The following is a 26,084-nucleotide window of genomic DNA, read 5'->3' as shown; positions in this document are numbered from 1 at the left end:
CCTGTTGCTGCCTTCCTAGTCATAATAGATAGCTTGTTGTTGCCGTTCCAATCTGCGTAAACAGACATATGTGTCTCCAGACTAGAATATGTTGACAATAACACCTCCAAGAGTAAAGACATTCTCTTTGACTAATTCTGGGGCGTATAGTATTTGGGGTGTGATCTTGGGGTTTAAAGTTTATCCACCATCACAAGTTCGTCAGAATGTGAGACCGACTCAGGCACTTCTGATGAACTTTGAGAGTGTCTCTAAATCTCCTTGGCCAAGAGTCAATAAATAATACAGCATCAGACATCAGAGGCTCCTGAACACTTTCTTCCCTCCTGACCTCCCCATTGACCTTTGACTTCAGCAATTTTTTCACAACAAGTATCACAATCTCGATGTCATTTCTTTTTAGTCAGTATTGTTCTTTTCATCCATGCTTCTTGTCACATCACAAATCACAGGACGTCTCATTTTATATCTATGGTTTGATATGTGTGCAAGTAAGAGATGTAGGAGCCAGTACAGAAATATGCTTTATTTTTCATTTTAAAATATATTAAGCTTACTTTCATCCAAGCAGGAATTGTGCTTCAATTTATTTATTTTTGTGGTTGATGCCTGTATTTCATCATCTGGAAAACATACAAAAATGCAGTCGGATAAAACACTACCAGTGCTTGTTAGTCTGTATGCATCAGTGTATCAGAGCTGTTAAGAGTGGGGATAGAGTGACCCAAACATGGCAGCTTCATAGTGTTGTCCATATTGCCCGAATAGGGCTTCATAGTCAAATTGCTGCAAATAAACCACAAAAAAAGAACAGTATGAGCCAAGAAACACAAGGAACAGACATTAGACCAGTGGAAATACCCTCTTTCAGTCCACATTTTATATTTTTGGATCAAACCAGCATGTGAAATGCAGAGATGGTGAACCGATATACACCTTTATTTTACACACCTTGTTAGTGCTAATGTCATTCAGTGCACATTGGTTGTGATTGGCTACATCATTAACAACAATCCTCCTCCACGAGGCCACCTTCAGCTGTGAAAACAGACTCCTAGGTGTAAAAAATACAAAAGATGAGTTTTGTTTTAGGGGCGACATCATAAAGATACTGCTGTTCCCATCTGAAATGGAGAGAGCGAGAGAGAGGCAGGGACAGCAGGTATGTGTGTGGAAAAGTAGTTTTGACGAAAATAAGGAGGAGAATTCAAGTGGTGACACAAGAAAAAAAAAGTACTAGAAATATGGTCATGTGTTCATTCCATTCAACACAAGCACCAAAGTCATTTTAGGGGGAACACTGCAGCTGGTCCTCAGGTTGTTCTGTGTGCACATTGTTCATTTTGCTTTTTGCTGTGGTATCTTAAGAGCTATTGTTTTTTTTTTAATATACAATGTACATACATATACTCCTTTTAGCCCCATATTTAATTAAGCTTACGTAGGTCAATTGAATATGGGTGGCTGGGAAGTGGAGTGGAGCTGCTGCTCCATTGTGTTGAAAGGAGCCAGTTGAGGTTCAGATATCTCATTAGTGTTTCCCCGTTGCCTTCCTTTGGAGGTTTTCAAGGCACAAAACTGGCAGGGGATTTTGGGACAAACCCAGTACATAACCCATCTGGCCTGGAACACCTTGGGATTCCCCAGGAGGAGCTGGAGAACAATGTTGGAGAGAGGCCTGGCACTCCCTGCTTAATTTGATGCCTCTGTAACCCCATCATGGATAAGCGGAGGAAGATGGCTGGATGGAAGGATTTGAAAATCACTGCATTCTGTTTTTATTGATGTTTTATACAGTATCCACACTTTTTTTGGATTTAGGCTTTTAAAATAATCAAGAACTGAATTTTTGATAAACAATTGACCCTCCCACTAGCGAGAAGCGAGATGATATCCAAAATTTAATTTAGACTATTTTCTAATTAAATATATCTACAAATAATCAAATTATTAATATGTGAATTCAAAATTTACTTTGATAGGGTTAGGGACCAATGGAAAAACTTGACTATAAATGAATTGTAGATATCCATCGTCTATATAATATATATTTTAATTAGAATTACTACTAGTCAAAATCACATTATGAATGTGCTAAAATTCTAACTAGTCAAAAAGCAATTGTTGATATCTATAACTGCCATTAAAGCTACTGATGAATAAATAAAAGGACACAGGGGGTTCTATTCAGAGAATATAATGAGGGTATAATCTCCTAAAATAGAAGTGGTTATACTTTGGTAACCTTGAGCCATTTATATTTACAGATGCCATGGGTCCCCTTCCATGGAGTCTGTCATGTTGAATCAACATGTTTTTACAGACAAACTAGACACATTTTTTAAAATTTATTAGCAACTACATTGCCACTAAATCTTACACACTGGTCTTTAGAAATAAATAAACAAAATTTCTTGTGTTCCAAGTCCATCCTGAGTGCTGGGTTTAGTAGCAATTAGCAGACCATACTAAAATAAAAATTCTGTATTAAGTCAGTAGGTACAAAGCTAATGTTATCAAACATCATGTTGTGTGAAACTTTAAGGCGTGCTATGCTCAGTAAGTGTCAGCATGGACCAACAAATATAAATGTGTATTCTGGACAGGAGTTTAACAAGTGGACAATGTTCCAAAAACATTCTGAATAAGAAGATTCCTTAAACACTGTGACACTCCACAGGGAACCTTTCATTTTTTTCTCTCAATTCTTTGCTGCCCATCTTCTCTTACTCACAACAGGTCTAGGGTTTGAAGGGTGGATAGCAGCACTGTGAAGTCACTCACACAGATTAAGAAAGACAAAGAAAGCTGCAGAGTGAGTCTTTACCAAGATACTGCCCAGTCATTTGGGTGGTCTATACCAAAGTGAGCCTGACAGGTCTACGGGAGACACAATGATAAAGTGATGCTGATTGAAATGACAGGACACATTACTGTACAGGATGGTGACTAATTACAACAAGACAACTAATCATGTTTATATTAAACAGCAACAAAAAATGAACACAAGGGAGGCTACAAAACAGGAAGTGATGAAAACACTTCCTTTTCCATCCAGGTAGTGCTCAGTTCACCATTCCTATTATGTTAAGTGAAACAGCTTTTAATTGGCTTTCATGATAAACAAATAGAAATCTTTACTTTCTTCACACATTGTATTGATTCTAATTAAATAATAATTCTATAGATACATTCTTCAATTAAAAAAAATGTAACATCACCTATTGTTTCCTTTCCCATGGTTTGGATGCACTGGCTCAACTGCTGTTAAAGAGCTACTAACTACATTTCACTATCCATGGTTTTAGTGGACAACTTAAGCGTTCCATTCTATTCTTAAATGAATAGCATGCTGAAAATATTTGGAATGATAAGTTTACTGCTGTTTTAATCAACACTAAAGACACAACTTACAGTGGAGCTTTGGTGCTACAAGGAGACAACAGTATGATTGAATAATGAAGTTGTGCATTTAGCTTCATTGTGGCGAAACATGGGTGGAGGAGCTGCCACATTCTGTAAAGAAGCAAGATCAAACATTTCAATGAAGCCTTTTAAGACTACACTGCATTAAAAAACATGGATCTAAAATGACCCTGAGGACACACACGTCATTCATCGTCTTGACACGGTTCACCTCGCATCCAGGGATACTAGATCTATGAAAAGCGAGTGTTTGTTCTGGAAATCATTACATTTAGGAATAATAAATTTAGATGGAAAAAAAAAAAAAAAAAGTGAACCTGGTATTCTATGAAATGCAAATATTTCACCAAATATTTGCCATTAAAACTTTTAACTTTGCTGATGTATGATACTAAACAGCCCATTGCAGTACCATTCAACAACACAGGTCACCAATGAAAACACCAAGCATAGTCAAAGCATGCAAACACAAACATGGATGGAACAGATGGACTGGCTGTTACTGGAATAAATGTACTACAGTGGAGGTTGTCTGGTCTTCAGCTGGATTTTGGAAGTTGGTAGAAAAACAGCAGCCCCGCTGCCCTGCCGCTGTACCAGCTGTCATGGTCTCTGTCTGCGAGCTATAAGCTCTCAGTCAGCTGCACAGTTTCGCTCCAGCTGCCATGGCAGACACCCCACACCCAACAGGGTCTGACCTGCTTTAGTGCTTTAAGTCTGTTGACGTCCATCATCCAGCTGTTAGGACTAGTTGACTCGGATGCCTGAGATGAAGGGCAGCCCGGTGGGAACCTTCTTCTTGTACTCCACATAGTCCTCAGCAAAGAAATGGATGAGGGAAAGCTCCTCCTCCTCGATCCGCTCCCGGAAGAACCGCCAGCTGGCTATTGTGTAACCCAATATACACACTGGGTTACACAACATGACCTGCATCAGTCAACAAAACAGAACATGAAATGCACAAACAAAGAGCAGCAAATTAGTATAGCCATACTGTATACAGACAATTACCTGAACATGAGGCTGAGCAGTGCTATAATAGCTCACCTGTGTTCCTGTGCTCCAGTAGAACCAGCCCACATAGGAGGGATGTCTGAAGTAGGCGTAGACCCCACTGGTGACCAGCACGTGGCTCTGGGCCTTCTCATTCTGGACAATGTGGTTGAAGTTTGAACCAGCCGTCAACATGGCCGCCTTACGCAGGCCCTCACCACACAGCACCATAAGCAGACCCACAAAACTCAACCAGTTCAGCTGCTTCAGCTCTGAGAGTGAGAGTGAGAGAGAGATTTCAGTACCAATACCGTGCCTGACTAGGCATAACCCAGAGAGAGGGGAGGGAGACCCCGGCAGTCTAGTCCTATGGCAGCATAACTAAGGGATAACCTGAGCCAGCCAGGACATACTGATAAAATACTGGTGGACACATGAAAAGTCACAATGTGCAGGACCACAAGATTCTGCACCCTTCATGTGGATCTGTGACAGGCTCACAAACTCTCAAGATGTGAAAAGAAAAAGAACATGGCATTAAAACTGATGTTTCACCAGAGAATGGAGATTGTACATTGTCCTGTGATGTACTCCCTACAGCAGGTTGTCCAGATCCAACTTTATCCAATCTTTATAGATTTTAGATAATTTTGATGATACACTGACTCATCAGTAAATGGGGTAAATCATTCCCACCCTGTATGCCTGTTTCTGCACTATGTAACTTTGTGCTCTGGGTACGATCATCTGTGATCTGTCACACTTTATGGCACTAAGTCACACACCACCAACTATTTCACTGATTTTCACTGGATCATATTTTATAGAGAAAATGTTTTCCGGTTTTCCCTCTGGCTTCAACTGGAGGCACCAATTTGAAATACCAATTTCTACACATTGTTTCTTTTAAGTCCTGGATAATGCTATATGATAATAATCAGATCTGCTTCACATGTGGTCATCTAACATATCAAGTGTAGACCACAGCACACAAATCTTACTTGCTGGTGCCAGTAGGTGGCACTATGACTATGACTGGATATTGGCACGTAGAGGTCCTTTTAAGTGTTTTAGACTTGATCCAGTGTGTTATTATGATTTTAGTTAACATGATATAATAATCTACAGTTCCAGTCTAAAGTTTGGTCGCACCTTCTGAAAACAACAAAATGATGAAATAACACATTGTGTGGAATTATGTGGTAAACAAAGCAGAATCTGTTTTAGATTTTTCAAGGCACACTTTTGCTCACCCTACCAACCCTAACCCTAACCCACTGGGCCATTGTTTAAGAATCTGACTTAGCCATTAACTCATCCATGCTTCACATGCCCAGTCTGCACATGTCTTTTTGTGTAGCATCAGCAAAACACAGCAGTTCTGAGTGGACTACCGATGACAGACCAACCTGGAACTGTCAGTTTCTCCACGGTGAACTCCACCCATGATGAGACTGCAGCCAGAGTGTACTCCACACTGTGGTTGAGCAGGAATGAGTCTAGCGACAGGCTGCGTGGGTTGATGATGGCCGTCACCAGGTATTCAGAGTAATGGAAGAACGACAGGGAACACATGTACCTGCAGAGAGGCACTATTACTACACACATTCAACTGCAACAGGCCTGCATTACAAAATAAAACACAGCTGCATCTGTTATACAGAAATAAAAACAAAACATCATGTTACTCAAATGAATAAACTGCATGACAAGTGACATCTGATCTACATACCAGCCAAAGTGTGTCCAGGTGGTCTCAGAGAAGCTTAGAATTAAGCCACCGCCAAAAGTAACTCCCAGAAAACAGGCTCTCACAGCGACCTAGAACCAGTTCAGACAGTTCAACCAGGAGCCAGCACAGAGCAGCTGGCCACAGAGACTCTTGGTACAGCCCAGTCAGTGTCAACGGGCTACAGTATGGACCCTATCTATATAAGTCATGCTTAATATTGGTGCTGAAAAAACAGCATACCTGTCATTCTAATGGATGATATCTGACCTCAACAGAATACACTGCACCGCCTCCAGACTACAATGTGAAGGAGACCCACTGAGGTTTAGCTGGATATGAACCCACATGCCTCACTGAAGGGTTCGGTTAGGTTCGGTACATGTGGAACAGTCAGAATACACAAACACGGCACTGATCATCAGTACCATGTAACACAGAGCAGACAGTAAGGAGCTGGCACATCACCAGCAGCTGTCAGCTCTTCAAGCTAATCAGATTAACTAACACTAATAGGTAGCTCGTGTTAGCTAGCCCGAGGATTGAGTGAGCCAACATTAAAGTTTCGCTGATGACGTCAGTCAGTCACACTGTGCACGAGCAGACACAATGTTGCACACTAATGTGCTGAAAATTCGACACAAGCCAGGAAATGAAGCCCTTCTCACGTCAGAGCTTACCTTGTACAGAGGTCCTCTGTACACGACGAGCAGCAGGCCGTTGATAACTGCTATGTGGATACAAATGGCGATTTTCCCGGAGGTTTCCGTCAGGTAGTCAAAGACCCAGTCATGATGTCCAAACCAGGTTCTGATCAACGGGATTACAAGAACGCTGAGCCCTAAAACAAATGCGTTTATACTTACTCTTCCTTCCAGTACCAACTTACTGCCTGCCATGATGGAAGTACCGCGGAACTCTCGCGATACGAGATTATATGGCAACCTACCGACTCCCATTAAACGTCCAGTGTATGAGATTTAGGAGGAAGGATATGGAAGAGGAATATAACATTTATAACTATGTTTTCATGAGTGTATTATAACCTGAAGTGGAATTAGAATGATTGTGTAAACGCTTGGAAGGAGAGGGTGAGGTGAGGGATTCAACCTGCAACCTCACTGCTAGATGCCACGAAATCCCACAAAGTCCCACACACTGGACCTGTATTGGCTTTCATAGTTTGCCAGTAACAAAGTATATTGTATGGAAGCGTATTACTGCCATACCAGAAGAATAAAATGTATCAGTATCACATTAAAACCTGATCGTTTCTATTGTTAAAACGGGAAAGGTGTTATAACCTGAGTTTGTTTGTTGTAATAACGTTCAAATCTTGTTTGATATTGTGATAAGTACGTGTACATTAAAATGCATGTGGCTATACAGGAGGAATACACCAAGGAGTGATACTGATTATTTTATGTCTGGCGTAGCAGTAATACGCTTGTGTAATACTGACAGGGTTCTTTGAGTCTGTATGCATTATTTTCGGCACATGAAATTTAATGTTTAAAACATGTTACAGGTCTTTTAGACATCAAAAACTAATAGCAGCTCAGTGCATCTCTAACTATGAAATAACTGAATGCACTTTCTGTGGAGTTCTCTTGTGTATGTAACAGGAGAAACTATGGTGAAACCTTCCTTCCACTATGATTTCACCATTTACTCCACTCATTGTGGTGAAACAAGGGGCAAACTGGCAGTTCATTTAGCCCTCAGCATGGTGCAACGCAGCTAGATGACCTCAGCAGTGAACCTCAGATTTATGTTTTTTCCATCCATCAATCCTATTGAGCATGTGAAAAAATGGCGCGGGTTGATCTGAAGACAAGATGTACAAAAAGCCGTTTGTTGGTGTAGAAACGGATGAGCAGGCCACATCATCGAGCTAATATAGCAGAAACTCAATGCACATGTTGATTTCATGAATTTATTTAGCAAAAAACAAAAATTTTTCATGACATTAATTCATCAAAGAACAGTTACATTACAAAGCCCTTCCCACCCTTGTACACTTAATTTATTAATTCTGCAATGCAGTCCATCCTGGTGTTCAGTGCTCAGACCCCCATACAGCCAGATTACTGTGCGAGAACAGAGCCTGGCTAGTTCATGTCAGTAGTAATAGTAATAACACATAAACAATGCTCATGTAACTCATATTCTACTTATTTTGCCTGCTTGAGAAAAAACTAGAAATCTTGCTTTGTGCCTTCAAAGTTTGTGATGATGAAGCTGAAAATAAAACAAAATAAAATGAGTTGGACACCAGTGTAATGTTTCATAATCATATCATAGGCCATTTATTGTTTCATGAATAATAACACTATTGTTATATCTGTAAAAATAGAAAAAGAAAAAGCATAATCTATTTTGACTCAATCTCACGTGCACTGATTGTAGATCAGTGAAAAGATTTCACCTCTCATCCAAGAGTGAGTGAGTGAGTGAGTGAGTGAGTGAGAGTGCCTGTCGTGTAACTATTTTCACTTCCTTTACTTCAAACTGTGGTACAGTGAAACTACCAACAACTATTAACCACTGACATCTAGTGGCTGGACTGCTGAAACATTTCTTAGAGGTATCTGTGCTCTCCATGATTCCAGTGCCTTTAGTTTCTATCATACTATAAAACATTGGGTTGTTCCTTACCATCTCTTTGCTGGTGTTCATTCACAGCAGGAACATCAGCCGCAGAGAACGACTGACCTGTCAAAGCTTCCAACATGTGTTTGTACTGCTCCTTATGGTGAGGACGGATAAACATGCCAAATCCTGAAGAAAACAAAGATGAAAGATAGACTGAGAAGCACTGACAAAAAATTCTTGTTTGAACTTCCAAAATTGAAAAAAGAAAATACATGTAATGGTTTGTAAAAAACGTACTGATTAGAAGGTGGATGTCCTCATCTCTCTCTGTAAATAAGCTCACCACTATGGTCACCACGTTTTCATAGTTGTCTGTCTTTTTGTAGCTGTAAATAGCCTGAAAGAGCTGAGCTGATTTTTCAGCTCCGAGGGCTTGTTTCACATCAGCCAGAAAAGTAGCATGGACATCACTCTTTGGAGCAGTTCCTGGTTAACACAAAAAGAGTAGTGTAAAGTTGATTTTAAACATAATAACCATTCATTCAATACATGAAATACGTTTGGTCTAAGTATGCCAACAACTGAACTACAGTAATACTACTACTGAAACTAATAATTCATAGGTAAAGCAGCAAATCCTCCCCTGCTGGAACCGTGAAATGTGATGATTATCAAAATAGTTGCCAAGTTTGTCATTGTAACCCACATAACTACTACTATCCATTTTGCTGTCTGAGGGACAAACGCCTCAAAAAGTTCCTATTAAGGCCTGTAACTTGTATTTCCTAGTGATATGAGCTCTAAGACTCGGAAGACATTCAGAGAGGATATAATGTCCTACCAGTTTGAGGTTCTTTTAGTCCCTGCTGGTTTAGGTGTTGTCCTCCTCTGTTGAGCTGCTGTGTATTCAGCTGACTGCAGGTAGACTTCCCACTGGAGGATGTTAGGCCCGCAACTGTCTGTCTGTCTGTAGCTTCAGTAAGCAGAATAGTGACCAGGAAAGTGACTGAAAATTCTAAAGTTTTATTTATAATGCACTCATACGCTGCTGTTACTGCTCATCAGAAAGTAACTAATCACAGAGTGATTAATAGAGGTGGATTAATAGAATGGAGGTGCTGGAGATCAAACCACCACACTGACTCGCTCACAGCTGCCCACTTTAAAATAAGCATATTTAAACAAGACAAGCAACTGAATGCAAGGCAATGTTAAAATGCTATAAGCAAGTAAGTAGACAAGGGTCAAAGTCATTAGCCTGACTAAGGAATGTCAGTTACCTATCGAAATATCTATCTAAAGCTAGCCAACATTAGCCACCACAAGCATGCAAGCTCTAACAGGAAACCTTTGTGGATCCAACTTTTATTTGTTAGTAGAAGAATGTGTTGTCTTCTTTCAAAGTTACACTCAATAATCAATAAATTGTCATTTTAAAGCCAAACATGATGGTCCCAGTTTCCAATGAGAATGTTTTGCTCTTCTCTGTTTCATACCATTGTAAATGAAATATTATCATTAGAAGTTAAACATCTATGGCTTTTGGTATGGACAAAAGAAGCAACATGATGATGGCATCACAGCCATTATGAACATTATGAACTGAATAGAAATATGGAGAGATTATGAGACAAATTTCAAATGTGTGCATCCTTTCATACCGCCATGCAGTGTGTTTGCTTTCTTCATGTCTTTAGCCAGTGAGTGATCAGGTTTGTATCCACAGCCCTGCCCAGTCAGCTCCTGGCAGTTCTCATCAAACCTCTTCTTGTGATGTGGACGAACAAACTGGTATATACCTGTGACACAGTGGCTGCATTAGGGATCAAGTAACAGACACAGACAAAGACACAGACACACAGAGACTGAAGCAGAGTCTGGGTGGCAAAAATCTTGGGAGAGACAGGTCTCGAAAAAAGTTAATTTTCTTGTGATTTGTCGGTCTTAAAAATTGGTGAAGGCTGCATGTTGTTGAGCAGGACTTACCCCGAAGCAGACTGTGAGTATTAGCATCTCCAGCTAAGACAACTGTCTCAGTCAGCAGGACGTCCAGGTTGTCGGTCTTCTTGTAGGTCTGCAGAGCTTGTACAATGCAGTCAAAGTTGACCTGGCTCAGTGACTTCTTCATCTCTGACAGGAAAGTCTTTGTCCTGCTGGCTTTACCTTCCTCACACACGTCCTCAGACTGGCTAATTTTCTTCAAAAAGGGTGAGAAGTAGAATACAAATGATCAAGACCATGACAGTTTCGATGCATTTAGTTTATCCTGTGCTTAAATATATATATATATAGAAATTCTAAAACACTGATGTAGTATCTTTGAAGTCACCCACAGGTTTCCAAAGAGTGTGGTGGCTTTGGCCAGCATGGCTCCATAGTTAATGAGGCTAAATGAAGCCTGGGTGATCAAACAAGCTGCCTGTGATGGTTTTAATTCTGCACAACTTTAAGCCTTAATATCATTTGAACAGATGAGCTCTCTACAAAATTCACCCTCAGTACAGTTGTCATGAATGGGGAAATTAGCTATAGAGACTTGCACCAGCAAGTCTACCAGCCAGTTTTACAAGGAACAACAAAGCAAGTTAACGCTGAGCTGTAAAATCATTACAGAGGACAATAGGAGTGATCCCCTGCTTGGACAGTGCACAGCCAAGACTTTCACAGAACCAACATTTTCCCCTGCCTAGCTCAGGGGATCACTGACTAATATGCAGAACACCAAAGAAACCCTCTTCCTTTACAGATTAGTAACCGACCAGCACCATAACTTGCTTAACTTCTGTTGATGTACATGTACTGATATGCTGGAGTGTGTAACAGGGCTCAGCAACATAATTACAGAGGAGAAGGGACAGAAGAGGACTGACTGCTGTTGGACTAGTCAGTAATATTAGTTGCTGCTGTGTCTGCTGTTGCTTTCGGCTGTGAGCAAAGTTGTCGACTCGCTAGTTTTTGATCAGAAGTAATGTAATCAGAACAAATACTCGAGTACTGTTGTCTATATTACCACATACCACAGTCACAAAATACCAATTCCTACAAAATACACAGTGGAACCTTAAAATGAATTAAAGCTGCAAGAAGTAAGGAACAGGCCCGAAGAGTAGACGTGTGACGGCTGTGAGCTGGTTATGTTGTTGCCGGAGATTGGTCGGCTTCAAATTTTCATGCCCAAAAGACTTCAGTGTCACTTCCTGTGTCCAGTATGTGGTGCAAGAGAAGGCCCATAAATTAGATTTCATGTTCCAGCATATGAAGTGTAGGTTAATTCACAAAAGCTGTGAAAATGGAGTCAATCTTAGGAAGGAGCACATGGAACTGTTTGTTCAGCCGACATGTATTGCATCAGGCCAGTCATTTTTACTGTTGTATTTGACAAGTTCAATTTTCTGCTGATATCTCAAATTGATATTATGCATTTATGTGTATAATATTTTTTTTCATTTAACCCATTACCCTTTCTTCACTCACGCTTTATCGGAGTAACTGCAAGCCAAAGCATCTTTTTAGGCTTAAAGGATGTGATGATGTACTGGGCTGGACAGATCTGGTGGAGACGTACCGGTTGTTTGACCAATTTGATTTTACGTTTGCCTCCCCGCAATTCATCATCCATTCTCTTGTCATACTGAAGAGATAGTGTGGACAAACGATTTACCTTCAAAAGAAAATGCACAATGGAACAAATAAATACACAAATATTGTGACTTCACTCCCTGTGATAAACTGGTTTATAGATAATGGATGGATGGATGGATTGTGGATCCTTTTGTAAAAAGCCTCTTTTGACAAGTGCTAAACAACAACAACAAAACTACCTTCGCTCCCATAACAGTGTCATTGTCTTCTCCACTGCAATGGTCACCTCGCTCTAGAGCGTCTAGCAGGTTGGCTGGTCTTCGCTGACTCTCCTGTACGTCACACTCATACTCAACACAGATCCTGGCCATCCCATCAGCTCCAGTGTATTCATCTGATCACAAAGACAACAGCAACATGTTAAGAAATGACTGATGATAGTTTCCTATGTGAAATCTTTCAGGATTTCAAAAGTGAAAGGGTCCCTTTATCCTCATACTCACTGAGTTTCCTCCTCTTCAGGCTGGGAAGATGAGCGTCTAGCGCCTTGGCCTTCTGGGTGTGGGAGCTTTGGTAGGATGAGCAGGAAGTGAAGCCAGAGGCCTGAGTGTCTGGTAAACACACTGTTCCACAGCGCTCTGCTGCAGCTCTCTTCTCTACCACAGGCCTCTGGCACATTCAAACATATGCACAGTCAGATCATAAAAAAAAACAAAAAAACAGTTCAAGCAAGGAATTGAATTTTTGTGAACTGTGTGAGTAGAACCTACCATTTTCTGTGCAACCCTGAAGAATTGAGAGACATCACGGACCACATTCCCAAAGCAGTCATACAGACGCACATAAGGCCTGACCCACAATGGCAGCTGAGCCTGGGCATCACTGCCTTTAAACCTTGGGGGAAAGTAACGTGTTATTCTAGTTGTGTGGAGTTGGAAAAAAGTGGGCATGAAAGCTGGAGTGCCCCTGGGGTAACATGTTAGGTGAAACATGTCAAACTCAAGGATTCGGCCCGTGAGATCATTTCATCCATCTATTATTAATGGCCCACTGGTAAATCTCACTCCCACTGCTCATACTACAAATCCCAAAATGCACTGCAACAGCTGCCACACAGGTCAAGATACCTGCCACACTGGTCAAGACCTGTGCACCACCCCTCATATGTGATAAAATGTTCATATAATTTCCCAAAGCCCAACGTGATGTCATATTCCATGTTCAGTGTGACAGTAACAGTAACAGTCCAAAAACAACAAAACACCTAAATTAAAAAGGAACAAATCATCCCATCACTTCATAACAGAAGAGCAGGAAATAGTCATTGTGTGTTTTTTTTTTTTAAATGAATAGATTATCAAAAAGTTGCACATTAATTTTTTTGTCAATTGATTAATTGTCTCAGATCACTCATTTGCACCACTCAAGAGCAAATCTGTTAGGCCTAAAGGCCCAAAGCTGTGTGACATGATGGTTCTAAATCTGACCTCTGATCACACAGGAAGATAGCTCCAAAGTCCTCCTTGTGGCGAATGACTCTCCCAATCGCCTGGTTCACAGCTCGGAAAGCCTGTTGCTTGTACCACTGCTGCCCAGACAGGTACTGCCCACAGACACACACGCACAACAAGACTGAGATAAGACTGAGCCACTGAAATAACATCAAGCCTGTTCAGTGGCACTCCAGTTCCCTCTCACCTTCAGCCCAGTTTTCGTCCTGCTCATCTCATCCAAGAACTGCATCTTCAGGATGACTTTAGGGTCCATCTTGGGAGGGAAAGGAAGGCCGGTGATGATGACACCGCGACCAAAAGTATTGGCAAAATCCAGACCCTCGCTAGCCTGACACAGAAAGATGATAGAAACAAACATTATGAGGGACATCACAACTCCATTTGCATACACTGATTTCTATTTCTTATTTTATTAAACCTGAGTGAAAAAAAGAATTTCCCTTGAGGGATCAATAAAGTATCTATTCTACTCAGTATATAGGGCTGGCTACAACTACAGTAGAATGCAGAGTAAAACTGAGATGCTGGATGTTGTTTTAAAGAATGGATTGATTAATTTTGGTTTTATGTCCTTGGTTGTTTCTCATGTTGAAGCTCTATTGAATGACTGTGTTGGCTCAGTACACTGAAGAAAAGTGGTCTTGTGGGGAGACATGTCTTTTGAATGTTAACAACTGTTCTTTTGTCTGTTGATCCCTTACTATGGAAAAAGGTCAGCATTGTGTACTTCTCTAGCTATCAATGATGATCATTGAATATTTTTCAATATTGAAATATTATTTCATTGGACATAATACATTTCATATCAATATGTTCTGTCTGACAATTCGGTATTTTTGTGAAATTTCATACTTTAACCTCACCTTCCCTCGACATACAGCAAAGAAGCTTCCCCCTTTGGATGCTGGATCATTGACTTTGTTATAATATCCATCAATGACCTGAGAACAGACAGAGAAGATCAGCTGATTGTCAGAAGCTCACAAGTCTTTTAAGGACATCTCTTCAGCTTACATCATGACCATCTCATGAAACAATAATGAAACTGTTCCTGCATCAGGTTAATAAATGAATAATATATATTTAATAAAACACACCTCATTAAAGGTGCCCTTTCCTTTAGGTTCAACAAACATGGGCTTTATAGTTTCAATGCGATCTGCATGTCCCTTAGCCTGGTGAAAGAAGACAGACAGACAGACAGACAGACAGACAGACAGACACACACACACAGACAGACAGACAGACAGACACACACACACACACAGTACCTGATTTTAATAAAAATCCAAAATAATAGACTATATTATAAAGAAAGTGATGGTATGGTTACATCCAGATGACTCCACAGATGGCATACTGTATTCTGGTACTTTTTGTGTTTTTGATAATTGTTTAGTTTTCTGCTCTCCCTCTCTGGACACATTCAACAGGGAAAAAACTAACTTTCTCTTCAGTTTGACAACCAGAAAGTTATTAGTTATTAGTTGTCTCTATAGAATTTGTTGGAGATGCTGAGGGAAGTGAGCTGATTAAACAATAGACATATAGAGATAGACATAAATAAAATAAAAAATAAAGTAAAAAAAGAAATATTTCTCAAACATGCATACATGCAAAAGCACAGACACAAAATGTTCTTGTTATTTTAAATATTATAATATCTGCATTTCTTAAAATCTCATGAATCAGTTCTATTATTTGTGATGCTTTGGTAATATTGTTTACTTTATTTTCATGCCAATAAAGCACTTTAAATTTTCCTACCCAGAAAAAAAGAAAAAAAAAAAAAACATGCCAGGAAGGCATGAAAACAGAAACTCTTGAAGGAAAGGCCAGAGACACTTTTTTCTGACCTACACAAAAGTGGAGACATCAGAGAGTCAGAGAGCTGTTCTGTGTGTGAGTGAGCAGAGCGGGACACAGCAACACAATACATCTGTATAAAATACTCGCACTCGGCAAAAGTGCTTTATCTGCTTTATACTCAGCGAGTATCCGGCTCAACTCTATTACTTACTCTCCAGAAGTCCAGAGTTTTTTCCATTAAGGGGAAAGAGGGAAAAAACACTAAGAGACCATGAGGAACCACACGACTCAGGTTGGCTGAGGAGAGAACAGAGTAACCAACATTGATGTGATGACTGAGACAGAAATGATGAAAATTATCATACTACAGGCTAAATTCAAAAAGATGGTAAAAAGCTAATAAGCCTCATATTCAAATAGGATATGTCTAGTAAGAACTAAGTGAAACTCCCTGTTTTACAATCGAAGGTACTTACAAACAGGAAAAAACACAATGGTAGACAAAAACATGTATTATACATACATTCAACAAAAATACGAATATAATGCAACACTGCTCCTATTTAGTTCTTCTATGCACACGTAAAGTTGAGTCAATTTGTAAAGATCTGTGTTAGTGAGCACATTATTATGTCCAGATCATCCATCCACCTGACAGATTAATCAGCATGACTATGACAGATGTGTGTGTTGGACTAGTCAAAAAAGGGTCACTCTTGGCTGTTGATTAGCTCAGTTGGCCCATGTACGATGGCTCAGCAGTGGCCCTTTGCTACATGTTCTTCCTCATCTCTCTCTCCCCACATTCCTGTCACTCTTCAAGCTGTCTCTGTCAAATAAAGCTTCAAAAGGCCAAAAAATAAATAAATAAATAAATAAATAAATAAATAAATGTTTTTTGCCTCTGATTGGCCAGTATTCATTGCCTTAATCAGAATAGTCCTATGTAAAACACCCTGACAGTTGAGTGCCTAATATGTCTTTTTTCAAAGATAAAACTGTAAATTTTAGAGTGGCATTTCATTGTGACCAGTCCAAGACACACCTGTGTCATAATCATGCTGTATGCCACCCCTGTCAGCTGCTGTGTTCACTAACACAGATATTAACAAATGTGTTAATTACATTTGAGAGAAAGTTACTTTTTGTGTGCATAAAAGAAGTCTCAGATCTTCAACTCATGAAAAATGGAGAAAAGGGTTAAATTTTTTTTAGTGTATATTGCACAATACATATATTGTATGACCTTACCCACGGTGTTGCCTAAAGATGCCATATTTTCAGGGATAAACCTGTCACAGAAGGAAAGATCATTAGTTTTATTTATAATCACCACAGCAACATAGTAAACTGTCTGTGGAGTAAAAGTATTTACTATTAAAGTAACTGCGCCATGTCAGATGTAACAAACCTAACAGAAAATATGGTCTGTATGGGGAGATGGACATTACTAGGTAAAAGACAAGCAAGCCTTTATCCAATTAAATAGCTGCTTGTGAGCCATGTGACTTAACTTATATTTGTATATAATTACTCATATTTTGTGAAAATAAATTGTGAAACCAACCTTCTATCAAACGCTGAACTTAAATGCACTCCATCAGGGCCCCGGTCAATAATGCTCACAAAGATCTGATCCCGCTCAATCACATGACCGTTCTCCAGAGTCACTGGGAATTCTCTTCACCAACAACAACAAAACACACGGGTCAAGATCATGTCTGACTTGCTGATATTTTGGATACCTCCAAATCTATCAATCAAGTCAGTGGTAAAGAAATGTAATTGTACACCTTTGTAGGTAAATTGAGCTTTGAGGAGCAGGTAACTTACATCCTCATCTCAGAAGTGAATGAAGACAGGGGAGAGAGGGTACCACTGGTCAGAATGATGCAGCGAACACCTTGATTCACCAGGTCCTGCATACTGAAGCCAGGAGAGAAGCACCAGTAACTCAGAATGTTGCCTACAAGGTACACAGAAACACATAAGGGCAATTTGAAAAGGTTCAACACAACCTGATGACAATGAACACAAACTTTCAACATCTGGGTCTGATATCCACAAAGGAAAATTCATTTGAACAAATCATTCTGAAGTGACACCTATCTAAAAAAACAAAAACATATTCAGTATTTAACTTTTCTACCATGTTGAATAAAGAGCTCCATGCTATAACTGTCAAGCCTGCATATCATTACCTTGTTTCTTTGATGAAGATGAAGATGAAGCCCACACATCAGTGCTTTTTTTCTTGTGATAGTTGGTGTCTCGATGGATATGAACCTGAGCCAAACAAACAGATAGGATAGCTAACACTGCCATACATAACACATTTTTAACAAAAGAGTCTGTGAAGATGCACAATTCTTTTTTGAATAGACACCTTAAAATGAGCTGTGTTGGACTGCATCTGCTGCAGTCTGTCCTTTTCTGACGGCTCTCCACAGAACACCAGCTACAAGAAAAGAAAAGGAAAGGAGGAATTGAAATTGAAATGAAATAAAAACTGATGTTGGATCAATGATTTCTACCATTGATTCAACAGGGCAGACACCTTGGCTGCTGCTCTGTCTTTGAGTATGTTGAACAAAATGAATCATCAGACGTTGATGTACACCAGGAGACAAAACCTTTTGTTTTTATATATGTGTGTGTGTCTGGATTAAACAAACAGATACAACATGTTAATCAGTGAGCTTTGGGAGGTTTAGAGGTGTTGGATGTTGAGCAGAGCCAGAGCCAGGCTAGCTCTTGGCCCCTCTTTATACCAACTTAGGCTAATTACGCCTTCACTCCAGCTCTGTACTTAACACACAGACTTGAGATCCATCTGAACATCTCACACTAAATAAATGTATTTCAAAAATGTTGAACCATTCATTTAACTTCACCAAGTAGCACCTGTATGATATCAGCCAACTTCTGCAGTCCACTTGTGTTCAGGAATATTCCTGGTTCTGATGAGAAACACACCACATAACTCATTTGTTAATCATACAACCTACACATTTGTCACGTATTGTCACATGACCTGTAAGAATAATACAGCTGTTACTCTGATATGGAAGAAAATTGGACTCCACATGCAAAAGATACATCACACGGTAGACAGCAGACAATGTAACAAATGACATGTTGTATAAACAAATACTGACGTCCTGCCAAGTATCCACTGATCTGCTCCAGAGCTTCACAGACTGCTGTCTTGCTGTTGTAGGTCAGATGGGCTCTCTCCAACAGCTCATAGATGAAGCTGAGACACACAGAGAAGAGGATGGACAAAAGACATGTTGTTAAAAAACGAACTTTCTGAGGAAAGTCAAAAGGAAGATTGTCTTATTGTAATGATTATTGCACTGTTCAAGGTTTTGGGTTTTTTTTGTTGGGTTTTTTAACCAGCAGTTGATTCCACTGACCGGAGCCAGGACCAAGGTTTTCTACAAAATAGTCCAGGAACATTTTGCTTTCAGACCAGTGGCTGGAGATGGAAGCAGTTTCTTACACACATTCACAAAATAATGTCATCCTGTACCTCAACATCCCACAGATGGAATGAGATAATGTACACCATAAAAGCGCTGTTCAAATGTCATTACAATACAACTCATTTTTATGGTCAGGAAATTTGAAATAGCCCATAGCCCATCTTAGTGACTTTTATGTCATAATCTGTTTATTGTTAAGTAAAATGTATCATTAAGAGGCAGGCTACTCCTGCACAGGTGTATTTACTGTAATAACACACTGTTTCATTAATCACTGAGATAAATGTGACAATGAACTGCAATACTGATTTCAGGTGTCAACCATTCAGCACTATCAAATACTGAGGTCCAAAACCCAGCCCTAATGTCACATGACATACATGCAGGCAGGCAGGCAGGCAGGCAGACATTAACACACTTTCACATACATTCCAGGTTTTGTGATGCCTTTGTCACTTGGAACATCGTAGGAATCGATGGCAGCTTCCAGATCCAGCAGTATCTCTGTGAGGTGAAGCAAAGAAGTTGTGAAAATCCCAGAGCACTGACACGTTTAAAACTAGTTGATGAAATACTAAAATAGGGTTTGTTCACCTTCTTCATACCTTCAAATATACTTACGTTTAATTTTGGCAATGGTGTCTAATTCCACTTTTAAACCTGAAATATGAATAACATATGTAGACTTGTTTACAGATCATTTTTTCAAGGGAATGCTTGTTCAGCCTCAGTGGTTGAGACAAAGAAGCATCCTGACCAGAGTTGAGGGAGTCTGCATTGAAGTCTTCATGGCTGACATCTTTAGCCTGCTCCACCAGCAGCCTGTCCACAGCATTAATGGCTGAAGCTACATCATAGGGAGTCAGGTCAAATGATGTTGATTCTTCACATGTCTTCTCCTGCAGACAACAGAAACATCATCTGGGGGGATATTGGGCTCTCTTTGAAAACCGTTACTCCATCACACTAAATCTCATACAACCTTGATACTCTGCAACATTCAGTAAAATTAAACACTAAATCATTAGTTACTACTTTATTACTTTAGCAGTGTGTGTGTGTGTGTATGTGTGTGTGTATGAATGTGTCAAGGACCATCTGTTCAACTGCTGTCCACAAGTACACATGAAACATGCCAAATATTCTTAATCATTGCCTTCTTGTAAATTTGGTCTTTAACACAATACACTGAGTTGTTTCTTTCCTTGTAAAACAACATTTATCGTGTCATTTTGTCGTAGCATCGCTGTACCAGCCTGTCAGCTAGTGTGTCTTTAATCTGTCAGCATTTACCAGCTTGGCATGTGAACACTGTTTGAACACATTTCACCATTTACACAAACATTTAAAAAGAAGCACTAAATGTCTTTTTTTTTTTTTTTTTTACAAAAGCAGTAAACAATATGGAGTACTACTTTGTCACTGAAATATAGTAAATACATTGTGCTTATATAGCAACTCTGACGTCTACTCAAAGTGCTTTTACACTACATATATGTACACATCATTCACACAAACATTCATAAATTGATGGCATTGTCTACCTCATCAGTTTTTGGAAGCTAAGTATTCATACACATTGCTGATAACCTGATACATATCTTGTCCAAGAACAGACACTTCAACATGCAGTCTGGTGGAGCTGGGAATCGAACCGCCACTGATCTTATTAGTGGATGACCCGCTCTACCTCTTGAGCCACGGCTACCGAATGTGCAGGACAGAGACTTACCACATTATGAGCTTCATCAAAGATGACCACAGCTCCTTTTAGCTCAATGTTATGTGCTCTACGGCTCTGTGGAACAAAGGGAGACAACAGAATACGAGCATGTATTTTGATATCAAAGTCAGACATGACATGTGTCATTACCTAAAGTGGACAGCCTGACACTGAACATTTTGTCTTATTTTCTATCAGAAGATGACTGCAGATTTAAACTGAATCGTATAGTACAGAATAAGTTAGGGCTAAAAAAGTTATTCAGAACTTTTAGCTACTTTAAAGAACAAAAGCTGAAAATAAGCTCAGCGTCCTCATGGACAGCAATCTGACATGTGAGAGTCAGCTCACCTTTGGATCCAGAAGGTAGTTGTACGGCATAAAAATGACATTTGCTTGTTGTTTCAAGGAACGGGAGAGGTAGTAAGGACATGCCCTGCAGAGAAATGTTTAGCTTTGAGTTGAAAAGTACGTATTCATGCTGAATCTAAGACTAATTTTGTTTATGTTTGACAACAAAACTACAGCTCAAAAGACATAATAAACTTTTGTCTGTAGAGCAGCATCAGCAACATAAGTTAATAAAAATATAGCTGCAAGGAGCAAATAGTGGCTTCAAACCTTTTTGCACTCAACACGAGGAAGCAGCTCAATTTAGTGGCATCTAGAGCATTTCCACATGAGTCACATCCCACTGAATGTACAAGAGGCAAATTTGACACTCCTAAAAAGTATACTCTTAGTTTTTTGTGCTTAATTACACTCAGTTGGGTGAAGAAAGCATTCAGTGTATTAAAGGAAGTGTTGTACCACAAAAGAAGCAACAGAAGATAGTTTGAGTGTGCATAAGTGCATATGTATGCACACACCTGCTGATAAAAAGAGTCAGCATAGGTAAAAGAGGCACACAGAAACTGGACTGATGAGATACCCAGGAGAAACTATGGTGACTGTGAATTGCAGGGAAAAAGCAAAAGGCTTTGATAACACAATGTGAGGTGGATGTGGAAAGCTGCTCTTTAGGGGTGCTATGGAGACATATATTCACACCCATGTGAGACATATATTTTCAGACATATTACATCTATATTCATGAGTTTTTAAGCACCGTCAGGCCCTCAAAAATGTTATTTATTTGGGCAAAGAAAAAAAGATGAAGGAATCTGGACAATTCCAAGTGGTAAATTCCAAATTATCTATAGTTGTAGCCCTACTCTACATATTGGACAGTTTTTTTTTTAAAAGACTTCTATTGAATCAAGACAGTGGTTAGTTAAACAGTAGTTAAGTAGTTAATCATGAATACATATACATATCCCACCTCTGTTTGTTGCCAAATTTGACCAAATCTTCCACATCAAGGATAGAATCCACCAATTCTCTGTCGGTACTCTTCTCTGAAGAAGAAAAGATCAAATTCAGACTTATACAAGAGATACAAGCAGCATTTAACAAACAGGTCTTACATTATGTAATCACTTTAACCGCATCACTAATGGAAAACCTCCTCCTATGTTCTTTCATTAACAACCCTGTTATCTTACTGTGGTAATGATATTGGTGTTTAAGTCATTTTGTGCTTCAGACTTTACTTGTATGACTGACAGACTTTATGTGGTTCAGTCTAAGTGTTAAATCATTACCTTCAACGTTATTGTAGTAGATACATGACCTGGTGGAAACTTTTGCTCTGCACATATGGACCTGAAAGACATACAGTACAAGGAATATTTTCACAACATTCACAAAATGTTTTATCTGACCTGCTGCTTCTTTAAAGAGGAGTAGCAATACTGAATTGGGTTCCAATAAGTTCCCATTATTTTACCTTACCTTGACGTGGTTACTCTCCTGACGCATCACTTCCTGGTTGATACACAGCTGTTCTCTTGATCCCAGAACACACACCTTTGGCCTGAAGCAGATACATTAGGGTGACAATAATATAAGACCTATATATGCCTCAAACAATTCATCTGTGTTGTACTGCATTTGAGTCAGTGTCAAAGAAAGTGTTACTGACAGACAGACAAAGTATGTGTTAGAATTACATAGATTACCTGTATGAAGTGTTCTTTAACTCACTGATAACCTGTGCAAGCTGAGTGTGTGTCCTGGATGCATAAATGATCTTGGGAACATCTGTGTAGTAGGCTGGAGGACAATAAGAATATACAATAATTGTATTATATTTCATAAAATGACATGACATAATTTTATTGTAGTAATGTAGCCATGTTAGTGGCTGAAAGAGCAGTTCAGTTTTTTGTTCTGTTGCCATGGCGCCATGAAGCTGACAGCCAGTTACAGTACCTCTGAACACTTCTGTTTTTTCTCCGTCTTGTGTGCAAACATTGAGTTGGAACTCTAAGGATTAGTGATAGCCTTTTTCCATTATAGAAACAGACCACGTGTTACGCATTATTAGGGCTGCAGATATCGAATATTTTGGTAATCAAGTAATCGGATAAAACATACTTTTGCTTAATTTAAGCTCAATTATAAATATACAATAGAAAACAAGACAGATCACTTAATAATAACAACCTTTTTAAGGAAAATTGACATTTATTTACATATTATGCAAAGTAAACCATTTCAGTCAAAATGTCCAATAAAAAGAAATAAAATTACTTCAAACTTAACATTTCCTTGACACACAGAAATTAAATAAAAATAAATAAGTTGTTTCCCACTTTTTTTTTTTTTTTAAGTATCAAAAATAAGTCAGTACAGCTTCTTGTGCAAGGGTGCAGGCTGGTGCTTTTTGCAGAAACTTGTCCATGAGAGGCTGTGATGGTTTACTGAAAAAGAGGTGAAAATAATAATTACTTAATAGATATTTTAAAAGGCTAAATGTCTTAATCCTACAATAAGCCTTACAGACCCAATATACTGCAAACTAAAGTGCATAGACATGTGGTAAGGTTAATCATCAATCAATCAGATCTACACACTCACAACCATATTATATTGCGCATTGTAAGCTTGTAAGATCGGCTATTTTCAAATAGCTGAAGTATATATAGTGCTGAGGTGGTTACTGTACATTTGTAGTAATAATATAAATCTACAAAGTAACTGGTAAGTTGTCAAATAATTATAGTGGAGTAAAAGTACATTATTTTTCTCTGAGATGTAGTGGAGTAGAAGTAAAAGTTTTAAAAACAAACGTTAACTCAAACCGTAACGTTAAGGTTTATCACATCATGGATTTTATGTTGAATTTACCTTGTATCGGGTTGTCCGCTCATGTCGTCGAATAGGTGTTTTCTTTTGAGGTGCTGCAGCATTGAAGTCGTGCTGTTATGGTACGCCAGCTCCATCTTGCAATGTACACACACCACGATGTTGTCCTTAATTTTTAATTTAAAATGATCCCACACCGTCGTCATCTTGAACTTTCGTCCGTAGAGCACAGGACGGAATCGGAGCCATGTCACCGTGACTCAGCTTTTCATACGTGTGAAACCCATTATTTATTTAGTTTTATTTTTATCCACCTTGTTTACTGTGAGCTGATGTAACCAGTGAATTTCCTCATGTTCAGAAATGACAATAACATTAAATTGAGATTACATATTAAGGTCTAAGAGAGGCTCTAGTTTCATGTATTGTTGTATTGGACTGTATTAAACTGGAACATTAATGTGTGGAGATTAGAATGATCTATATCCTTACTGACATTTACATTTTATCTTCACTGAATGCAGTGCTGTTCTACTTGTCCCCACATTCTGTACCCTGTCAACTGAGGTTGCCAGATGATGTTTGTCCTAAAACTAACAGTGGTGTTTCGCTGTATGTGTTGTGATCCTGAAGAAAACAGCCACTGAAATACTTCAAACTGCACCGACACTGAGCCCATATGAACATACTTGGTGTGTCACCGTCTGTAGCAGCCGTCCCCCAGGATGACAGAGGCGTGTTTGGGAACATCTCCTCGCCACCCAGCTTCTCTGCTATCTTGCGCGCACTGATGGTGTCCTTGAAGTGCTCTCTCCAGGCCAGGGTGGCACACAGCAGACACAAGGTTTTCCCAGTACCTGTAGGACTCTCCAGAACGCCATTCACCTTCTGAAAACAAACATGAGAGCTTCAGACAATCTGATGTGTGTTTCCTCTGCTTCTTTCATTGACCTGGTCAGCCACTAGCTGTTCATAGAACATCTTAATCTTTGCATACGGCTCATGCAGCTTTTCATGGTTTTAATGGAACACTATTATGTATTACATTACATAGAGGACAGAAGAGATCATGTGTTTGCACCAATAACGTTATATGGAGGAACTTACCCTCTGAAGACATTCAATCACTTTGCTCATGTAGTCTTTCTGACAGTTATACGGAGGAAAGGGAAAATTCACCGTCACTCCGTTTAAAGTTAGTGACGACATGGTGTCAGCAGCAACAGCATCAGCGTCCTGTTTAAAATGAGGCACGTCACATCGGTTGACTGTTAAAAAGTTGCTCGTCACACTGACAGTCTGACTGCTGATGGTTCAACTATTCACGTTACTTGCCGCCACTTTTACGCTTTCAGTTCACTGCTCATGCGCACTGTGCGCACGTACCGCTGCTGCGTTCAGGTACTCACAGAAAAATGTGTTTACCTCACTGGAGGGTGCGTTTACTGGCTGAAACTGTTCAATGCAATGTATTTATCACATATGATCATAAAAGAACAACTAATAATGAAATGATGATGAATTATTTGATAATGAAATGTATCTCCGTGAGTTGCTATACATTCCTAATTAAAACTTAAATTAGATTAAATAACTAATAATAATAGTTAATAATTAATAATAATGACATATTAATTAAAACGACAACAATATCAATAAGGAATAAATAGTCTTCATGTGATCTGTACAGAAGCGCATTGCATTCACTGGATACATTTTTTTTTTTTTTGACATTTTAGCTCGTAATTATGAGATAAAGTGTCTATCTTTTCTCTCTGCATTTCAATCTGCATATGTCACCATACATTGTGTATGATTTCAGCATCACTTTATTAGAAAATGGTACAGTAAAAGAACTTGAAAATTACCCCAGAAGTAGCTGGGGACATGTAGAACAAGAATTAGGTGGAGTTGTTAGAAAACAATTTGATTTGTTTGTTTAATGACTTTTCTAAATCTGCATATGTATCTTAGAAAAGAGAATTCTTTGAGTTTCCGAGGTGCACTTGAAGGCACCATGAAGCCGCTCACACCCT

The 26,084-nt window shown here is 39.2% G+C and overlaps 2 protein-coding genes across 4 annotated transcripts; both read right to left on the bottom strand.

Moving 5' to 3' along the window:
• Nucleotides 1–708: 708 nt before the first annotated feature.
• Nucleotides 709–7,088, bottom strand: icmt (isoprenylcysteine carboxyl methyltransferase). Its single transcript, XM_010755590.3, has 5 exons — nucleotides 6,829–7,088; nucleotides 6,152–6,240; nucleotides 5,829–5,998; nucleotides 4,474–4,691; nucleotides 709–4,353 (listed from the first exon to the last, which is right to left on the bottom strand). Exons 1-5 carry the CDS (start codon nucleotides 7,045–7,047, stop codon nucleotides 4,174–4,176), a joined length of 876 nt encoding a protein of 291 aa, XP_010753892.2. The 5' UTR covers nucleotides 7,048–7,088; the 3' UTR covers nucleotides 709–4,173.
• Nucleotides 7,089–8,070: 982 nt separating this feature from the next.
• rtel1 (regulator of telomere elongation helicase 1) lies at nucleotides 8,071–25,402 on the bottom strand. Of its 3 annotated transcripts, none has more exons than XM_010755591.3 (33): nucleotides 25,156–25,402; nucleotides 24,738–24,936; nucleotides 22,920–23,013; nucleotides 22,693–22,774; nucleotides 22,503–22,563; nucleotides 22,181–22,256; nucleotides 21,211–21,295; nucleotides 20,869–20,934; nucleotides 19,894–20,035; nucleotides 19,758–19,796; nucleotides 19,565–19,640; nucleotides 18,807–18,904; nucleotides 18,553–18,608; nucleotides 18,035–18,106; nucleotides 17,850–17,934; nucleotides 17,482–17,614; nucleotides 17,216–17,329; nucleotides 16,900–16,940; nucleotides 15,860–15,945; nucleotides 14,937–15,014; nucleotides 14,703–14,780; nucleotides 14,024–14,167; nucleotides 13,813–13,928; nucleotides 13,096–13,219; nucleotides 12,829–12,994; nucleotides 12,565–12,719; nucleotides 12,309–12,404; nucleotides 10,730–10,940; nucleotides 10,405–10,542; nucleotides 9,585–9,716; nucleotides 9,041–9,229; nucleotides 8,807–8,929; nucleotides 8,071–8,389 (listed from the first exon to the last, which is right to left on the bottom strand). In XM_010755591.3, exons 1-33 carry the CDS (start codon nucleotides 25,255–25,257, stop codon nucleotides 8,319–8,321), a joined length of 3,528 nt encoding a protein of 1,175 aa, XP_010753893.2. In that variant the 5' UTR covers nucleotides 25,258–25,402; the 3' UTR covers nucleotides 8,071–8,318. The 3 variants fall into 3 exon arrangements, with proteins under 3 accessions (XP_010753893.2, XP_027133075.1, XP_019113521.1); XM_027277274.1 differs by having other exon boundaries at nucleotides 9,585–9,710; XM_019257976.2 differs by lacking the exon at nucleotides 12,309–12,404.
• Between the last annotated feature and the right edge of the window lie 682 nt (nucleotides 25,403–26,084).

Source organism: Larimichthys crocea, unplaced genomic scaffold, assembly GCF_000972845.2.
Source record: "Larimichthys crocea isolate SSNF unplaced genomic scaffold, L_crocea_2.0 scaffold97, whole genome shotgun sequence".
Classification (NCBI taxonomy): domain Eukaryota; kingdom Metazoa; phylum Chordata; class Actinopteri; family Sciaenidae; genus Larimichthys; species Larimichthys crocea.
This window is presented reverse-complemented; position numbering and strand designations above follow the sequence as displayed.